At 49.9% G+C, this 16,710-nt stretch overlaps 1 protein-coding gene across 8 annotated transcripts in view; it reads right to left on the reverse strand.

Annotated features, from left to right (window-relative positions):
• SZT2 (SZT2 subunit of KICSTOR complex) overlaps positions 1-16,710 on the reverse strand; it is a 2,035,845-nt gene that overhangs the window by 839,532 nt on the left and 1,179,603 nt on the right. For all 8 annotated transcript variants that reach the window (XM_069642429.1, XM_069642432.1, XM_069642427.1 and 5 more), the window contains one exon: positions 4,841-5,045. In XM_069642429.1, the coding sequence (XP_069498530.1) occupies positions 4,841-5,045 (205 nt within the window). The remainder of the gene's footprint in view (positions 1-4,840; positions 5,046-16,710) is intronic.

A 16,710-nucleotide genomic window follows, 5' to 3' on the forward strand; every position in this document is an offset into this window, starting at 1 on the left:
TCCTCCACCGGGACCTAGTGAGTTGTTTGATGAGCCTGAGCAGCAACGGAGGGAACGTATACAGGAACAGGCCGTCCCAGGGGAACGAGAAAGCATCACCCATGTTCCTCGGCTGGGGGAACCTGCTGGCGAATCTCTGGCACTTGGAGTTCATCGCCGTCGCAAACAGGTCAATTTGGGGTTTGCCCCATCGCCGGAAGAGTTGATCCACTTGATCCTGGCATAGTTCCCACTCGTGGCACGAGCGCAGCTCCCTGCCGAGTGAGTCGGCAATGGTGTTTTTCATCCCTGCTAGATGAAAAGGTACCAGAAACATCCCCTGGGCAATGGCCCAGTGCCACAGATCCTGGGCTTCCATGGACAGGGCTGGGGATCTGGTTCCTTCCTGCTTCCGGATGTAGAACATCGTGGTGGTGTTGTCGGTGAAGATTATCACCACCTTGCCCTTGAGGGATGGGAGGAATGACTTGAGGGCCCAGAATACTGCTCGGAGCTCCAGTATGTTGATGTGGAGCGGCCTCTCCTCCGGGAGCCACAGGCCTCTCGAGTGAAGATCTCCGGTGTGCGCACCCCACCCCTCCAGGGAGGCATCCGTCGTCACTGTCACCTGGTATGCTGGGGTCTGAAAGTCCGTGCCCGCCGCGAGATGCGCGCGGGTGCCCCACCATCAAATTGTTTGGCGGAGTACTTCGTTGAGCGACATCTTGTCCTCGAAGCTGCCCGTCGCTTGCATCCAACGGGCGTCAAGGAACTCCTGCAGAGGGCGCATCCGAAGCCTGCACAGGTGCACCAGATAGATGCAAGAGGACATCATCCCGAGAAGGGACTTGATGGACCTCACGCTGGCCACGTCCGTGGCCAGCAGACGCTGTACCTTGCCCAGGATGGCCTACGTTCTTTCCTCCGACGGCGAGGCCAATAGCGCCACTGTATCGAGCTTGGCTCCCAGAAACAGCGCGACCTGCGACGGAACCAGGTGGGATTTGGGAAAGTTAATGGACCTGCTCAGGTCCGTGAGCAGCCGGACGGTCTTTGCTGTGTGTTCGACGGCGAGTTCCCTTGTCCCTGCTCGGATGAGCTAGTCGTCCAGGTAGCGGTAGACGTGGATCCCCTGGTGCTAGGCACTTGGTGAACACCCTGGGCGCCGACTTCAATCCGAACGGGAGGGCCTTGAACTGGTAGTGCCGCCCTTAGACTACGAACCTGAGAAACTTTCGGTATCCTTTTAGGATGGGGATGTGAAAGTACGCATCCTCCAAATCCGACGACGATAGGAAGTCGCCTTCCTCCAGCTGCCCCATCACGTCCTGGAGGGTGACCATCCGTTACTTCTGTGCCTTGATGTATTTGTTTAGCCGACGCAAGTCCAGGATGGGATGCCAACCTTCTGTCTTCTTCCTGACGAGGAAGTATCTTGAGTGTACTCCGGAGCCCCAGAGCCTCTTTGGGACGAGCTTGATGGCTTCTTTCTTGAGCATCGCCCTTACCTCGAACAGCAGTAGAGGGACGTGGTTTTCCTTCCTGGCCACTGGAGGAATTCGGGGGCACTTCTTTAGAAATTCCGGTTCAGTCTTGCTTGGAAGCAGCCTCGCCTCCTTGGCCTCCCTAGCGACAACGGCGAGATCCACCTGACTTGCCTCGTCCCCTGTAGGCTTCTTGTGACAAGGAGCGGGCCGCCTGACAGTCGGTCGAGGAGCCGCCGCCGAATCCTTTGGAGGCACCTTGCTTGCCTCCGGAGCTCCGAAAGGGCGGCCGCCATTGCTGCAGAACTCCCAAGGCCCGAGCCGTCTCCGTGTCAGTCTTGATGGCCTGCAGCGACTCATCCACTGTCTTTCCAAACAGATTGTTCCCGTCAAAGGGCATGTCCAAAACCTTAGCTTGCACATCCTGGTGGAAATCTGTCACCTTGAGCCACCCCCGCCATCAAAGGCAAACGCTGTTGCCCAACAGGCGGAAACCGGTGTCGGCAATGTCCATGGCCACCGTTATGGCATGGTCTGATGCCGCCTCACCCTCCTGTAGGATCGCCAGGGCCTCTGCCCTCTTGTCATCCTGGAGGAAGTCCAACAGAGGGGCGATCTTGTACCACAATTCCCTGTCGTAGCGGGCCACAATCGCTAGGGCATTGGCCCCCTTAATCGTTGTCGCCGCCGACGAGATGACTCGTCGTCCCATGGCGTCAAGCCTCGCCGTCCGGTGGGGAAGTTGAAGATGAAGCCGATGCCACCCCCTACCCCCGCTTTCTTCTTGGCCGCTGCTGAGTCGACCGAATCCGGGATCGGCTGTGCCCTAAGGCACAACGGGGCGGCGTCGGGGACCCAGTACTTCTTCTCGTAGCGGTCCCTCTTGGCAGGTGTCGTGGATGGGCTCTTGAGGAGGGCAAGTCCCTCGTCCCAGATGTCATCCAACAACAGCACAGCGGGGACTGTCTTCCTCTTGGCCTCGCGCCGTTGGTAGAGGAAGCCTTCCTTCTTCTCTTCGGGGCAGAGCTGAAAAAGCTTGGATGCCCTGGCAATCATGGCGTGGAAGAAGCCAATCTCGTCGGGCGGGGACTCCCGAGGAATCGGAGACGGGAGGTCAGTCCCGTCGTCACCGCCGTCATCTGTCCCCGTTGTGGCCGTGTCTTTTCCTGTGTCGTCCCTCGGGACTGGGGCAGGCGACAAAGGCTGAGAAGGCCATGAGGGCTGAAGGGGCACTGGATGAATTCTCCTCCTCTTGTTTGGAGGGCTTCCCGATAGACCCGGTTCAGTTGGGTCGTCCGTCCGGGGTAGGGGCAGTCTCGTCCTTATCTCCGTGCATAAGGCCTGTATTGCCACGACGGGCGCGACGGTTGCTCCTCATCCACGGGAACCTAGTCATCGTTGCCACCCTCGCTCTCGTCGTCCCCCTCATCGGGATTCCTCCCGTGGGACCGGGCCTCTTCCGAATTCTCGGTCAGTTCCATCTCGGAGGTTGTGTCCGTGTCCATGTAATGTCCACCGCCCCCCATCTTTTTCCACCGGGGTCTTCACAGGGGTCTTCTTGATGGGCTTAAAAGAGGATTCCCTCCGCGGAGGCAGGGAAACTCTGGGCCCCGAGGTCGCCTCCACTGGGATAGCCTCCACAGGCTTCACCAGGGCTGCAGCGACTCTCTCGATAGAGGCCTGAGCCGGGTGAATCAAGGCCTTCACCACCTTGGGCGCGCTTGAGGCCTTACCTTAAGGAGAGGGTCACCGCCTCGCTCCCCCTCGGCCGGTTACTTTGAGATCGACCGGGGCCTCTCCAGAAGCTTATCCGGGTTCTCGGATTTTCTCTTCCCAGAGCCAGAGCGTTGGCTCGCAGTTGATGGCATCAGTGAAGGTGCGCCCTGCCTGGCAACCGAGGAGCCCGACCGTTCGGCGCTCCCAGTGCCTGCGGGCTCACGGTGCTTTGCCTTCTGTTGGGCCCCCGTCGCCAGGGTGCCCTCACAGAACTTAGAAGACCGCTCGGACGACTACTTCTCACCTGCTGGGCTCTTGCCTTCCAGCCAGTTGGAGAGACAGGTCCGACGATCCCTCTTAGTCTGATCCGACATGTTCATGCAAAACGCACAGTCCTTCTCCACGTGCGTTTCGTCCTCATGGAGGCAGTAAAGGCATTTCGAATGCTCATCCTCCTTGAACACATTTTGTAGGTTGCATCCAGGGCAGATCCTGAACAGTTTGCCAGGAGTCGAGCTTCCCTTCTCCTGGGCCATGTTCTTCTCGTCCGCGAGGTAAGCCTCAGAAACTTCTGGAATCCTCCAAGAAGCGTAACTCGACGAAAACTTCACCCTTGAGGGGCGTAGATAAATCCAAAACGGGTCCCCGTTGATCGGAAGTAGAAACGGTGGAGCTTGAGGCTCGAGTAAACCGAAAAATGAAATAAATCTCTTTGAAAAAGAGCAAAACGCAGTAAAAGCTCGAGAGCTATAGCACGAGGACTCTCAACACTTGAACGTGCGGTAAAAATCAGAGGATGGCTGCCAGGGGCGGGGCTTAGGGAGAGGGCAGTCATTGGCTGGGGACAGTATGACCCATTGATTGGTTACTACTAAGAAAGACAGATCAGAAACAAAACCGATACTGATTTTTTCTTTACAGAGGATTCCCAGCCTGACGACGGGGAATATTCAGGAGCATGTGAATCCATGCCAGACCCCATGCTGGAGAACAGCTTTATACTAACGCCAACGTCGGGGAAGGGTAAGGTTGGTCTTCAACAGGAAAAGGAGGAAACCATGTCTCGTCTGTGGGTACCACACTCCCACTTCCCAAGGACCCTCCACCCAGGTGATCCTCAATCGCTTCTCGACCCCAAGCGTCTGGATACAATAGTGATGGGCATCCCCAGGCCACCTGAGAAGAGGATCCCAAGGGAATACCCTCAGGTTTCTCACAGCAGTGATTTGTGCCTGTTCAGCTCCCTTATTGGCTCCCCCACTCAGTAGGACTTCCAGTGCTTGTCTTTGCGCACCCAGTCATGTCTCCTACGTGTGTTTTTCTGCCTGTGCAGCTTAGCAGGTGCTCTCTGCTACATACTAGCAATGCTGTTCTCGTGAGCCCGTGGTGTTTTGCCTGTGCAGTTACCTCTGTGCTGCCTGATATTTCTGAAGAGCAGTTCCTTTCTCTTGGTGTGCCCTGCAATGTCACCTAATGGTGCAGCTATGTATTTGCTTAATTTCAGAGGCAGCATATCCTGCCTGGGCAGCATATCCTGCCTGGGCTGATCTATGCGTACTCCTGTCTTCCCCAGACTACCAATGGTTCTGTGTTAGTGTGGACAGCCAGGTGTCCTATATGTGTTACTCTTTTAGTGTTGCCGTTCATAAGTAACATCTTACCTGTGCTGCTTGGTGTTACGGAGTCAGGGAGGCTCATTGCTGGTTGTGCTTTGGCTGGCAAAGGATCCATTTGGGCTCTCTCACATAACGTTGATCCTGTTGTACCGACCATTTCTCTGTCCGCCGGACTAGGACTTGGGATCTCTACAGAGAGAGGTAGATTCACAATCGACTTATCCATGCACTGTGGCTCTCCGGACAACTTCTACAAAGAGGGAAAGAAATGCTGGCAGTGGATTATTGCATGATTGAGACAGACTTGCATAATTTGCTCAAGAGGGTCTCCAGGTAATAAATTAGAGCCTCAAATTATTTTCCTTATTACAGACTCAACCCACTTACAACTTTCCAATAGACACAGTGTGTAAACAGCAGACCCACAACTCTCACATTATCACCTTCACTTTTACATGGGAGCATCACATATCTGTACGATGGATGAGACAATCCCGCTCCCGGGCTGTGTTAAATGGCCTGCGGTGGAGCAGGACCTAATGCTATAATGGGAACCAGAGAAAATAGTTATCTCACCTTAGACCATGCTCTGGAGTATTGTTTTGGCTTTACTATTTGTTCAACACTATAGGTAACAGGAATTTAATTTAATAGAGGGGCAGATCAAGAGATTATTTTTCAATTGAATATCCATGTGTTTTTTACTAGTCGTAAGGGGATAAAATAATAAAAAATATGGCATAATAATTTTGAGCTTCCAATAGTCAACGGTTTCCCATAAGGTTTTAAACCAAAGTGGCCAATAGAGCAAACACATGTTTCAACCGTTTAATGGTCTTTTTCAAGGCTGGTATGGCAAAACTGAAAATCAAATACACAAATATAAACACACCAAAAACTCTTCATTAATTAATCCATTAATTGAAAAGAGAAAGGGGAATTTAGATGGAAGACCATGATTAATGATAATCACTGAACTGATAAAATGCCCACAGATACTTTAAAATATGCCTCATATGTGTGCACGTGCAGCAAACCTTTAACCCATAACATGCCAATCCAGTGCCTGCGTGTCATTTAGTGTGAGTAGTCTGGAATTTTAAATCAATGGAAATAGTGAATTGTACCAACTGACTGCCTTTATTTAGACCACAGAGCTGATTGACAGTATTTAATGACAGTATTTAATTGTACGTCTCACCTCCGCACTAACTGTGTGTGTTTAAGATTACGCACTGCAATTTGAAGATTATCACTTTTTATTTCATACTTCCAAATGTGTGGCAATCAATTACTAGGCTGATGACCATTCACAGACATTTGTACATTAAGAGAACGTAATACACATGCCATTACTTGATTATCGAGTTTGCATCCAATGGCTAATTTCGGTCTGTTTAGTGGACCCCACATGGTTATACACTATTTCTACACGGTGGTAATACTACCCTTATGCAATGAATCAGAGATTATTCCTTCAGAAAACCTGGCCTGGGACCCCTCATGTGGCCAGGGAAAGGCAGATGCTTTTTGATGCCGACCCTGGGAATGGTGTACTGTGAGAGGATAGCAAAAACAAAGAAGTGATGGCTGGAAGGTTTAGAATTAATCTCAACCACTGGCAACGCTCTGGGCAACCCTCCAGACCACCGTTCTTCGCCTGCCAAGCCATTACAGAAGGGAAAGACCATATGCAAATCAGGTTTGGCCCCACCCCAAAAGGGGCAGTCCAGCCCGAACTGCTAGGCCACATCCCCTCTGCACGAGACCACAAGCATCCCCAAACATGTTTCGCCCTTGTTGGGGCTCATCAGTGAGGAGTAGCTTGGGTCTCTAGGCCCAGCAGGCACGGGACCCACGTCTGGGCATACCCGTCCCACTCGGGGTGACATAACAAAAACAAAGAGGTGATGGCTGGAAGGTTTAGAATTAATCTCAACCACTGGCAACGCTCTGGGCAACCCTCCAGACCACCGTTCTTCGCCTGCCAAGCCATTACAGAAGGGAAAGACCATATGCAAATCAGGCTTAGCCCCACCCCAAAAGGGGCAGTCCAGCCCGAACTGCTAGGCCACATCCCCTCTGCACGAGACCACAAGCATCCCCAAACATGTTTCGCCCTTGTTGGGGCTCATCAGTGAGGAGTAGCTTGGGTCTCTAGGCCCAGCAGGCACGGGACCCACGTCTGGGCATACCCGTCCCACTCGGGGTGACATAGCAAAAACAAAGAGGTGATGGCTGGAAGGTTTAGAATTAATCTCAACCACTGGCAACGCTCTGGGCAACCCTCCAGACCACCGTTCTTCGCCTGCCAAGCCATTACAGAAGGGAAAGACCATATGCAAATCAGGCTTGCCCCCACCCAAAAAGGGGCAGTCCAGCCCGAACTGCTAGGCCACATCCCCTCTGCACGAGACCACAAGCATCCCCAAACATGTTTCGCCCTTGTTGGGGCTCATCAGTGAGGAGTAGCTTGGGTCTCTAGGCCCAGCAGGCACGGGACCCACGTCTGGGCATACCCGTCCCACTCGGGGTGACATAGCAAAAACAAAGAGGTGATGGCTGGAAGGTTTAGAATTAATCTCAACCACGGGCAACGCTCTGGGCAACCCTCCAGACCACCGTTCTTCGCCTGCCAAGCCATTACAGAAGGGAAAGACCATATGCAAATCAGGCTTGGCCCCACCCCAAAAGGGGCAGTCCAGCCCGAACTGCTAGGCCACATCCCCTCTGCACGAGACCACAAGCATCCCCAAACATGTTTCGCCCTTGTTGGGGCTCATCAGTGAGGAGTAGCTTGGGTCTCTAGGCCCAGCAGGCACGGGACCCACGTCTGGGCATACCCGTCCCACTCGGGGTGACATAGCAAAAACAAAGAGGTGATGGCTGGAAGGTTTAGAATTAATCTCAACCACTGGCAACGCTCTGGGCAACCCTCCAGACCACCGTTCTTGAGCAATGCCAGAGGTCAAGATTTATTCTAAACCTTCCAGCCATCAACTCTTTTGTTTTGCTATTTTCACCCCGAGTGGGAAGGGTATGCCCAGACGTGGGTCCCTTGCCTGCTGGGCCTAGAGACCCAAGCTACTCCTCACTGATGACGCCCAACAAGGCTGAAACATGTCTGGGGATGCTTGTGGTCTCGTGCAAAAGGGATGTGACCTAGCAGTTCGGGCTGGACTACCCCTTTGGGGGTGGGACCAAGCCTGATTTGCATATGGTTTTTCCCCTTTTGTAATGGCTTGGCAGGCGAAGAACGATGGTCTGGAGGGTTGCCCAGAGCGATGCCAGAGGTCAAGATTTATTCTAAACCTTCCAGCCATCAACTCTTTTGTTTTGCTATTTTCACCCCGAGTGGGAAGGGTATGCCCAAACGTGGGTCTCTTGCCTGCTGGGCCTAGAGACCCAAGCTACTCCTCATTGATGACGCCCAACAAGGCTGAAACATGTCTGGGGATGCTTGTGGTCTCGTGCAAAAGGGATGTGACCTAGCAGTTCTGGCTGGACTACCCCTTTGGGGGTGGGACCAAGCCTGATTTGCATATGGTTTTTCCCCTTTTGTAATGGCTTGGCAGGCGAAGAACGATGGTCTGGAGGGTTGCCCAGAGCAATGCCAGAGGTCAAGATTTATTCTAAACCTTCCAGCCATCAACTCTTTTGTTTTGCGTACTGTGAGAGGATCACATGGGGGGAGGGCAAAGCAGGTCAACACAAATGGCAAAACCCCTTTAATAACTTTCCCCAAGAACCACCAAATCCAATGACTTATTGTAAGATTGAACTTGTGAGAAAAGGTGACTTGAACACTGGGGACTTCAAGTCTCATCATAATAAAAGTACTGGGACGAAGAAGAGGGATGCAGAGGCATTAGGTTGCAAGTTGGAGGTTAATAGGGTTAATGAACCACACCTGAGGGACACTGGGAGGCCTAGACAGCCCCCTCAGGAGCAGGCCATAGATAAGAGTAGCAGTGGAAGGTGGAATGTTTGCATTAGCTCCACAGTACAGTTGCAGCTGAAGGAGATGAGATGCTAAAACTGCTGTGGTTTGCAGTACGGATGCCGGTTCTGAGAGAGTCTCTTCCTTCAGAGACCTGAGGTGCAGAAATCGTGCAGCGGGAAACATTAATTGTACAAACTTCCCCTGAAGATCGTGGCTGCAGAGGTCGCGCAGCGGGAGGTGATAGCTTTTCCCCTTGAAGATGTTGATTGCAGAGGCAGCGCAGCAGGAAGAAGCCTTCCTCCCAGCATGGCAGTGACTGGTGGCAGATGGGCACCACAGAGTATTCGGAGCACGGAACACTCCCGTTTTGCTCAGTGAGGGCCGAGAAAAACCAAGCAAAGCCTTTTTCCCCGGCGCTCAGAGCAGAAGAAGCTGAGAACCCAAAGACAGCGAGCAGACGGGAACAGCAAACCCGGTGAGTTCACTTGTGTGTTGTGAGCCCAGAGAACTCCATAACTGCGCGCTGGCCTGAAACAGATCTTTTGAATATCAAACTAATGGAGAAGAGCAAAGTAGCAGAAACATAAGTATGAAGTATGTCGAACTGATGTAAAGCAGGAAGATAATTATTTTGCATACCAAGCAAGCACAAAGTGGAGAAAGTGGCAGCATAAGAACTTGGCAAGCAGACCTGCCGACTATCATTGTGAGTTTAGAAGTCAGAACAATTACCAACGGTACAAGGGGGCAATATTGCTAGAAACAAACAACCATTGCCAAAGCCTAGAGGGAGCAATTAAGAAACAAGTGTTTGTAAACCCTATCAGCAATAGAAGGAACTGACCGAAATAAGCATTGCCTAAGCCAAAGAGTAGCAGAAAGGAGAACAAGCCATTATCAGTACTTGGTGAAAAGAAGTGGAAAACAAGAGTGGCAGGAAGGGTACCCTTCTGACAAACTTGTTCAGGAAGAGAGGTGCATAACCTGCATTGCACGTGGCGCTCAAAAGATTGGGACAAACAGCACAAATGTGTCTCATGTTTTCCTTAAAGAAGAAGTCCAAATTGTTCTTGATCAAATTATGAGACTTTTTGACAAAACTAAACCACAAGAATACTTGCAGAAGTAGTAGTTTTGCTTGTTGTTAGTGGAGTTTTCATAAAGTCCTACTGGTAGTAAGACTTTAGTAAGCTATCCCAGTGGTTTGTAGATCCCTAAAGTCTGTACTAGCCCATGACCTTGGTAGAGTGGCAGAGCATTCAGGCTTATCTCAAGAGGAAGATGTGAGCTGTAGGTAAGTACGCTGAATCTTAGTTAGACAGGCACAGCAAAGAAGCACTGCTGCTGAAAGACACCGTCCATTGTCCTGCCTTTCGTCATCAGACAAAGGAATGCGGAGGTCGGGTCCAGAGCTGCAACATTGCAGAGCATCCAGCACAAACACTTTCTTTAAACCGAAGGTACTGTCGGGGAAAAAGGTATTGCTTACCTTATTCCAGAAAGTCGCTTCTGAGCGTTGGAGTGCACATAGAGATGTCCATAGCAACCCCGTTAGCTCTGACCCAAGTTTTTATTTGTGTTCCCTTCTCAAGTCTGTTTTAGGTCTCTTTTATTAGTTTATAACTTGCTGCTGGAGACCTGACAGAGAGTTGGTGACTGTTCTTTACTCCTGCCAGGTGAAACGGAATGAGGAACATCCCCTGGGCGATGGCCCAGTGCCATATGTCCTGCGCCTCTTTGGAGAGCGTTGGGGATCTGGAGCCCCCCTGCTTTCGGATGTAAAACATTGTGGGGGTACTGTCCGCAAAGACCCTCAATACCTTGCCCTTGAGGGATGGCAGAAACGACCTGAGAGCCCAAAACACTGCCCGTAGTTCCAGTACGTTGATGTGTAGCGTCGTCTCTGCCGGCAGCCACGGGCCTCTGGCATCAAGATGTCTGGTGTGGGCTCCCCATCCGTCATGACTGTCTCCTGGTACAGGGGGGCTCTGGAAGTCCGTGTCTCCGGTGATGTTGCAGCGCACACCCAACCACCTTATCGCACGACAGAACTCTCAGAGCACGATCCTGTCCTGGAAGCATCCGGACACCTGGACCCAACAGTCATCGAGGAACTCCTGGAGTGGACACATCCGCAATCGGCAGAGCCGAATCAGGTATATGCATGACGACATCATGCCGAGCAGCGATGTGATGGTCCTCACTGTGACGATCTTCAGTGCTAACAGCCGTTGCACCTTGACCAAGGTGGCTGCTATCCACTCCTCCGATGGTGACGCCAGGCAGCTCTCCAGCCTGGATCTCAGGAATAGCGAATCCTGCGATGGAGTCAACCAGGACTTTGCACAATTCACAGAGAATTCCAGGTTCGTCAGAAGTCGGGCGGTCCTCGCCGTGTGATCGACGGCAATGTCGCTGGACTTGGCCAGGATGAGCCAGTCATCCAGGTAAGGATACACATGAATCCCCTTTAGTCGTAGATGGGCCCCCACCGGGGCCAGACACTTGGTGAAGACTCTGGGCGCTGACTTCAGTCCGAAGGGAAGAGCCTTGAACTGGTAATGCTTCCCTTGGACGACGAAGTGCAGGAACTTGTGATGCTTTTCATGTATGGGGACGTGGAAGTACACATCATCTAGATCCAACAACGACAGAAAGTCTCCCTCCTCCAGCTGGCCCAGCACGTGCTGCAGCGTGACCATCATGAACTTCTGGGACTTTATGTATATGTTGAGTCGTTGTAGGTTGAGAATGGGCCTCCAGCCCTCGGTCTGATTTCTTAGGAGAAAGAATCTTGAGTAAACTCCAGAGCCCCGGAGTCGCTGTGTAAACCAGCTCTATCGCCCCTTTTCTTAACATGGCCCGAACCACCAGCAGTAGCTGAGGGATGTGTTGTTCCTGTCGGGCCACCGGCAGTATTCGAGGACACTTCAGTTGAAATTCTAAAGTGTGTCCGTGGGCGAGAGCGCCAAGCACCCATTGATTGGTGGAGATGGTCTACCACACGCTGATGAAGTTCACCAGCCGGCCTCCCACCGAGGTGCATGGTTGGGGGCGCGACATCCTGGCTGGTTCAATCCTGCTTGGAGGTCGCCATGCCGCCATGGGGTCCTTGCCGACGACGGCCAAGAGTAAGAGCCCCCGCTGAAACCCTTCGAAGACCTGCTAGACTTCCCTCCTGAGGAACGAAAGGACGACCGGTGTTGTTGCAGAGTACCCAAGGCATGGGCCATCTGTCAGTCTTGCTGCCCTGGAAGGATTCATCAACGGCCTTCCCGAACTTTAACAGAACTCCCTCCTTCATGGACTACGTCTCCCAGTGTCTTCTGGGTATTGTAGTTCGCTACTTGCTTACCATCCACACAGATCTCAAAGTATTCTTCAGACTAACCGGATTTCCTGGATTTCTTTGAAAGACCTTGTCGCTTTCATCTTGCATCACCACCCCTCCGTACATCACATCGAATCTAGGGTTTTTCAGCATTGCTTTTCCCTGGTGGTGGGGTGGTCTCCCTGCCGGGCACGTAGGCATTAGGCAAGGTGGCCTCCGGGGGAGCCTGTCCCCGATTCTCCAAACAAAAGAAAGGAAAGAAGTCAGAAAGCGCCTGGAGAGGAAGAAGGGCCATTTCCACAGAATAATCTTTAGACAATCATTCAGAAACTACAGGTGAGGAGGAGGAGGCTGGTGAAGAGGGTATAGTGCATGCAAGTCAAACACCAGTTTGTGAGAACTGACTGGGCGAATTGTGTCCTTTGCAAAAAAACACCAAAACCGCAGAGTTACCAGAGAAGTTGGTGAAAGCCATGACAGAGACCCATCCTCAAGACTGCTGCTAAGAAACCACGTCCATTGACCTAACTCGTCACCAGACCAAGGAATCCAGAGGGCGGGGCGAGATGCAACATTGCGAAGCATCCAACACAAACGTTTTCTTCAAACCTACAGTACTGTGGGGTAAAAGGGTATTGTCTACCTTATTCCAGAAAGTCGCTCGAGAGTGCTGGAGTCCACCTAAAGGTGTCCAGGGCAACCCCCTCTAACCTCAGACTCAATCTGCTGCTTGTGTCCGTTTAGCAAGTCCTTTAATAGGGTCTCCAACATTGGTTACGTCTTCTTGTATCTTCTTTCCTAGAGACCAGTAAGTATCCACAGAGACTTTTGACTTCTTCTGCTTTTCAAGAATTTAAGCCTCTACGAACTGCCTTTTAGCAAGGGTTGTGTTTTAGACTTTGAAAGACTTGCAGGGAAACCACCTCTAGTACCTGAAGCTCTGTAAGGATAACATTAAACAAGTGTTTTCCTTCCTAGAAATCACTTACTTATATGTGTATGCTGACTAAATGCAATTACCGTATTACTTTGTGGGTGCGCGTTGGAACTGACAGTACAGTAGACCTGTCAAACTCCAGTAACAATTGTATGCGTTCAGCAACTACCAACTAAGAAGTGGCCTTTTGAAAGTATTGCAAAGTGTGTTTGTTTCTTGTGCCAAGTATTTAACAGTGACTTTTTTGTAAACAGAATACATCTATATTTTAATATAAATGTATGCGTTCGTTTTTCTGTGATGTGCATTACTAACTGGGTTCAATGTACTTATCTACAGCACACATCTTCCTCTTAAGAGAAGCCTGACTGCTCCAGCACACTATCAAGGTCTCCGAGTAGTACAGACTGATACTAAGAGTTGGGGATCTACAAACCACTGGTATAGCTTACTAAAGTCTTATCTCCAAGTGGCACTTTTGGAAAACTCCCATAACAGTAATGTTGCTACTGTTCAAATCCAATTTAATGGCAAGCGGTTTGCTGTCAATTATAGAACAATTTGCTTCCGTTCGGTTGAGCCTGAAGGAGAAGTAAGCCACAGGGTGTGATTTTCCAGTGCCAGTACACTGTTGAGACAATACAGCCCCCATGGCTACGGCAGGTGCATCAGCTTCAACCCAAAAGGGCTGTGATCGAGATGTGCCAGTACTGGAGCAGTGGTAAAAGGCTGATTTCATTTTGTTAAAGGCCCCTGGAGCCACATGAGACCAATTGTAGGGAACAGGAACGTTTGTAGGATGTGTTAATATTAGGCAGACTTTGTATGCAGTACCCTCTGGGACCACTTCACACAATTCTGACTACAGGTATAGGCAACCCAACCTTTAGGATAAGCTTGCACTACACAGTTTTGGTAGCGTGTTGAGCAGCCAAGCTTATCTCAAGAGGGGAAATGTGATCTGTAGTGGAGTTACACAAATATTCACATTTACAGGTATCCAAATAAACTCTTATACTCAAGGTTTCTTGCATAAACAATTATTAATTTATCAGTCAGTTATAAAGCCTTCTTCAGAAGGGAGCAATAGAATAGTAACATACAAATACACTTCAATACTGTACACTCTGAGTTTCTGAATCAGCAAATACCCTTTTGGGATGGCATACAGACACAACCTACACCCACAGGTGTCTTCAATAACAAGGGTGCTTGGGACATTAATATCTTACTGTTGCCATTCAGAACACTCTTAAAATATTCTTAAGCAGGCAAGTACTTTTAGACTTCCCTAGACAAATCATTCAGTTTAATAGGCTAAGCCAAAGTCAATGGGCAAAAGTCTTGTATAGGATGAAGCACTTCTGTTAAGTAAATGGAAAAGTCTTTGCACAAGTTCTTAGGAGTTTTTGATGAAAAGAAGAATCATATGAAGGGCCACAAGCTGATTAGACCTGTGAGTTGCAGAAGTGGAAAGAACTCTACAGTAAGAGGTAAGATCTCTGACTTTTTACAGTACCTTAGAAATGAAGAAAGAGATGCAGCTGATGACCTCTGTTCCTGTGCAGGACGTCGGGGGACTCCTGCAATGCATTGGGACGGTCAAAACTCACAACCAGCAAACTTTACTTTCAGTGGCTGTTTAGGGTTTCAGCTCCTCGAGTCTACTGCAAATAGCAACACCGCAGTTCCTGGCTGTCGATATGGACTTTCCTTGCTTCTGGGGTACTGCCCTCTGTTTGTTAAGGGGGCTCAGGCTCGGTCAGTCCTGCTTCTTGGGAGTCCGGAGGATCTTCCAAAAGCTCTTGGCCAGCTTAAAACCAACACACACAATCTGGTGTTCCTCTCCCTGGCTATACGGTTTCCAGCAGCAACTCTGTGGAAATTCAACCAGCTCAGACATGGATGCCCAGGTGGCTTACTTTGGAGTTGATTGGTCCCGCCAACTCAAAGGGATTAGTCGTCCTTGCAGGGGCTTCGCTGTCGATGCGAACTTGGCGTTTCGACACTGCATCAGGGCTTAACCGGGCAAACCAACGGTCCAGGAGTTGCAGCAGGCATCGTCTTCAAGTTCTTCTTCGGTTCCTTTGTCCAATAGTCGACTCTGCCTTCCAAGCAAAAAGCCTTGCCTTTTATGCAGGTTTCTCCCATTCATTCCAACCTAGCTGTCAATCACACAGCAAGGTGGCTGTCCTTGCCGGACAGTCAGCCAGCCAATCATCATAGAGTGCCTTTGGGTCACTTAGGAGACTAAACACAGGGAGTTCCGGGCACCTCCCTCACTTCCTGCCTACCCCAGACACCCTGGCGCCAGAGGCGGGTTTCACTCCTGAACCCTGCCAAAGGCGAAATTAACAAAGAGACCAAATCTGGTTACACTATGGTAGTTCAAACGGTACCACTGCCGCCATACTTTATATGATAAAAGGGTAACATAAAAAATGTTACATGAGAAACTAGACAAAGGGGATACTACGTAACCCCTCCAGCACTCTATTGTAAGATAGGGTGTGCTGGGACTAGAAAGTTACAATGATAAGTAAAGTCAATTTCACTTTACTGATCTTGGAAACAGTAGTTTATCCAAGAGAAGGTATTTAAACCTTTGGGAAATCTAAGAGACTTCCCTGTGCCACTGCACCGAAGGTGCTGTATGTCACAATGTAAAAGATGATGCCTATGGAGTTTGTCAGACTCCATAACCAAAAGAAACAGTGTTCAAAATCATTACAAAATACATGAGAGAATGGGAAAAAGGGGGTCACACTCTCCAGGTTAAAAAAATCAAGTCCTCAAAATCCAGCAAAGTTGCTGGGGGTCACTAAGGTGGAGGGAATTAGCACATTTCTGAGACTTCTCCCTAACAGTTAACAGTTCACCTAGGGCTGAGAAATTCTGAAGGAAGTGTTTATACAAGTAATAAAAAAGCTCTGAAGAGCCTTCCTAGTGGATTGGAACCAGTAAATCCAGGTTGGCCTTGACCTTCCGGTTATCCATCCAAACACCTTGGGAACTCAACACGCACCCAAGAACTCAACCGTTGTGACATGAAAAGTATATTTTTCCAACTCTATGTGTATATATATATATATATATATATATATATATATATATATATATATATATATATATATATAACGTCATCAAGCCAGACCATTACGTATGTATAGATTATGTTCTGAAAAATGTCATTGACAAGGTGTTGAAAGGTGGCTCCCGCATTGCACAATGTGTATGGCATCACTAGATATTCACCCATACTTCGTGCGGCATGCTATCTTCCATTCATCACCCTCTCGTATACACACAGGATTGTAGGCACCCTGTAGGTCTAATTTGCTATATATCTATGCAGTGCAGACTTGGCCTAGAAAAGAATACATGAAAGGAAGGGGATATCTATTCTTAACTGTGATGTTATTGACCGTGCAATAATCAGCGCAGGGGTGCAGCTCCCCGCCTTTCTTTATTACAAAGAACAGAAAAGATGGCAGGCAAAGAAGAATGCCAGAGACATCCTCTGTGCAGGATTGTCATCCAGATACAGGCATAAGAAATGTTTTTTGGTCTCAGAGCATATATCTTCCTGCAAGTTATTTTGACTCATACCACAAAATCAATTGGGCAGCCATAAGACTAGTGAGGAGATAATGTTTCCACCTCACTTTTAACTAAACCCAACAAGGCAACTTGCCGGAGAAGGG

This window comes from Ambystoma mexicanum, chromosome 1q (assembly GCF_040938575.1).
Source record: "Ambystoma mexicanum isolate Mex_15411 chromosome 1q, UKY_AmexF1_1, whole genome shotgun sequence".
Classification (NCBI taxonomy): domain Eukaryota; kingdom Metazoa; phylum Chordata; class Amphibia; order Caudata; family Ambystomatidae; genus Ambystoma; species Ambystoma mexicanum.